Source organism: Montipora capricornis, chromosome 9 (genome assembly GCF_036669925.1).
Source record: "Montipora capricornis isolate CH-2021 chromosome 9, ASM3666992v2, whole genome shotgun sequence".
NCBI lineage: Eukaryota > Metazoa > Cnidaria > Anthozoa > Scleractinia > Acroporidae > Montipora > Montipora capricornis.
The window spans coordinates 37,443,516-37,446,015 of NC_090891.1; the positions used below are offsets into that span (position 1 = coordinate 37,443,516).

At 41.3% G+C, this 2,500-nt stretch overlaps 1 protein-coding gene across 3 annotated transcripts in view; it reads left to right on the forward strand.

The window, feature by feature from the left end:
• LOC138016056 (neuropeptide FF receptor 2-like) overlaps positions 1-2,500 on the forward strand; it is a 2,945-nt gene that overhangs the window by 164 nt on the left and 281 nt on the right. Inside the window, exons 1-2 of one of the 3 annotated variants that reach the window (XM_068863230.1) lie at positions 1-39; positions 1,238-2,500. The exon at positions 1-39 is cut by the window's left edge and continues 164 nt beyond it; the exon at positions 1,238-2,500 is cut by the window's right edge and continues 281 nt beyond it. In XM_068863230.1, the coding sequence (XP_068719331.1) occupies positions 1,274-2,452 (1,179 nt within the window). In that variant the 5' untranslated portion in view covers positions 1-39; positions 1,238-1,273 and the 3' untranslated portion in view covers positions 2,453-2,500. Of the gene's footprint in view, positions 40-855; positions 1,062-1,237 lie in introns of those variants that run through there. The other 2 variants (XM_068863232.1, XM_068863231.1) reach the window with 2 other exon arrangements.

Consider the following 2,500-nt stretch of genomic DNA (forward strand, 5'->3'; position numbering starts at 1 on the left):
GTTTTGCCAACAGATAATATCAAGGTTACAGTTAAACAAGTAAGTGAGTAGTTACGATCGGGTACACATTGCGTTGCAACAAAACTTTTGTCATCCTTGATTTTGTCTGCACTTGGTGCTGTTGCGGTTTTGACGAGGCATTCAAATTACAAGGATGTTGGAATTATATATGTACTGCTTTCGCGTGCGCCTGGTTTGGAAATAAATGACAAGAATTTGTTAATGCGGCTCTAAAGTGTCATGTTAGAAGCCAGAAGCAACCTCTCCTCGATTAGAACAAAACGATGTCCGAACATCATTGTTTACTACCAGAATTTATGGTTGAGTCGAGCGTTGTACACCCTTTTAACAGATTTTAAGCCATTAAGGTCATTAAGGTACTTCAGCTTGACGATGTACATTGACATTCAGTACTTGCATGTGTTTTTCATGGATCGTTCAGTCAAAATCGAAACATTGACATCAAAAGATTTTCTTTATTTCATAGAATTAAGTTTGTTGAAACTAGCTGTAAATCGTTTAATTCGGATTACGGTCATTCCAGACGTTTGCGTACTTGTGGCATATCGGATTAACGATTTGGATCGACTGCTGGGTTATTTTAAATTGATCGGCATTTTTCTTTGTTTTGTCAGTCAATTCTCTTTCGCCATTTTTCAGGGATTTGAAGCGTCTGAAATATACGTTCAGTTATTATAGCAGACAAATCATGTTGTTGACTGCAAATACGACTTCCATTGTTTCTACGCATTCCCGATAATCATCACTGACGCGTGGTCGCTCTTGTTGAGCATAAATTTTTGAAAAGATTAACGTAATCTTATCACTGAAGCATGTCTGATAGCCATTTCTGCTTTCTTGTTTGCATGTTTTGGACTGTGTGACGTTTGCCATAAAACTCTAGATAACGCTTGACTGATATCTTTAAATATTGAGAGAATGAAAAATCAATGTTTTAAGACCAATTCCATTTATTACATAACGCGAGGGCATGGGTAGTTATCCATGCTTCCAGAACATTCCATAGTTTTGTTCAGCGGACTGGAAACTGCAAAAGGTAGGTACGTTACGCAGAGGCTCTGGAGGCGAGATGGAAGAATGTTTGGCACTCGTAGTGCTGCGCCTGTTTAAAATAGGCTTTTTCAGTGCCAAATCTAAGCAAACTAGTAGTATTTACGGTCAGTGAGTCGTTTGAGGAGCCTTGCTTCTCACAAGCATTTTCTCTTTTCTTTTCTAGATGCAACAAACATAAGTTCCTAAGCGTGAAACGTAGATGGCATCCGACATTACTGTTTCTCCCCTTCCTACCAACGAGTCACTTAACACAGTAACGGGAGCTGACTCGCACGTTTTCTTTGAACCGAGGGAGCTTAAAGTATTTCGCCTTTGCATCTATGCGGTTACGATCGTTCTTGCACTGGCGGGAAATGTGGCAGTATGCGTAATTTCTCGTCGTAACCCTCGCCTCCAAACAAGTACCTTTTCCTTGTTAATGAACTTAGCTGTGTCCGACATTGCATCCGTCCTGTGCCTGCCATTTCTATTACCAGAAAACTTCGTCGGAAACTGGATGATGGGGGAGGCCATGTGCAAAATCCTCAAACCAAGTGTTGTATGGTTCAACTTTGTGACAACCAACACTCTTGTAGCGATCGCCTGCGATCGGTTCCGAGCCGTTGTGTTTCCGTTCGAAGCACGCCTGTCAACATCGGAAACGCGGCTTGTTGTCTCTTTGCTGTGGCTGATCGCGTTGTTATTCTCACTTCCTTCTTATGGAGCAATGACAGTCGTTAGTTTTCCGGAAGAACCTCACGTCCACTATTGCTTTGATGTCTTCTCCAGCGACGAGAAACTAGACACTTTATATCGCCGCATATACACGTTGACAATGTTTACTCTGCAAATTGTTCTTCCCGTCATTGCAATATCAGCGCTGAATCTCAAGATCACTGCTACGTTGAAGCACGTCCACCTCATGCCACAATCCCTCAGGCCTTCTCGGGCTAACTCGCTAAACTCTACTCCAAATGCGAGTCCACATTCGTCACTGGTAAATCTACACAAGCTCAACATGAATTCCACGAGCCTCATGAAGAGGCAGGCAATGGAAAAAAAGTTCTTTCGTATGCTAATGGTGGTGTTGCTTGTATTTGTTCTGTGTTACGTTCCATACCAAATGATGTACCTAGTTTATGAATTTCACCCAATGCTTTTTACTGGCCCTTACATGCAAACATTATCTGAATTCTTGTATTTGATCGTTTGGCTGCCGAACGTATTGAATCCAGTATGCTACGGCTTTTTGAACGAACATTACAAAAGAGCATTCAAAGCGCTTATTTTCCACCCACGTAAGTTTTTTCGAACGCTGCAATTACGGCGTAGTTTTTCGCAGTCCGTGTTATCTACTGCACTCAGCAAACTCAGTTTATCTTCAAGACCAAGAATATAAATAAGCAACTGCAATTCATGATCAAAGTAGAGAGTATATTTTCATTAA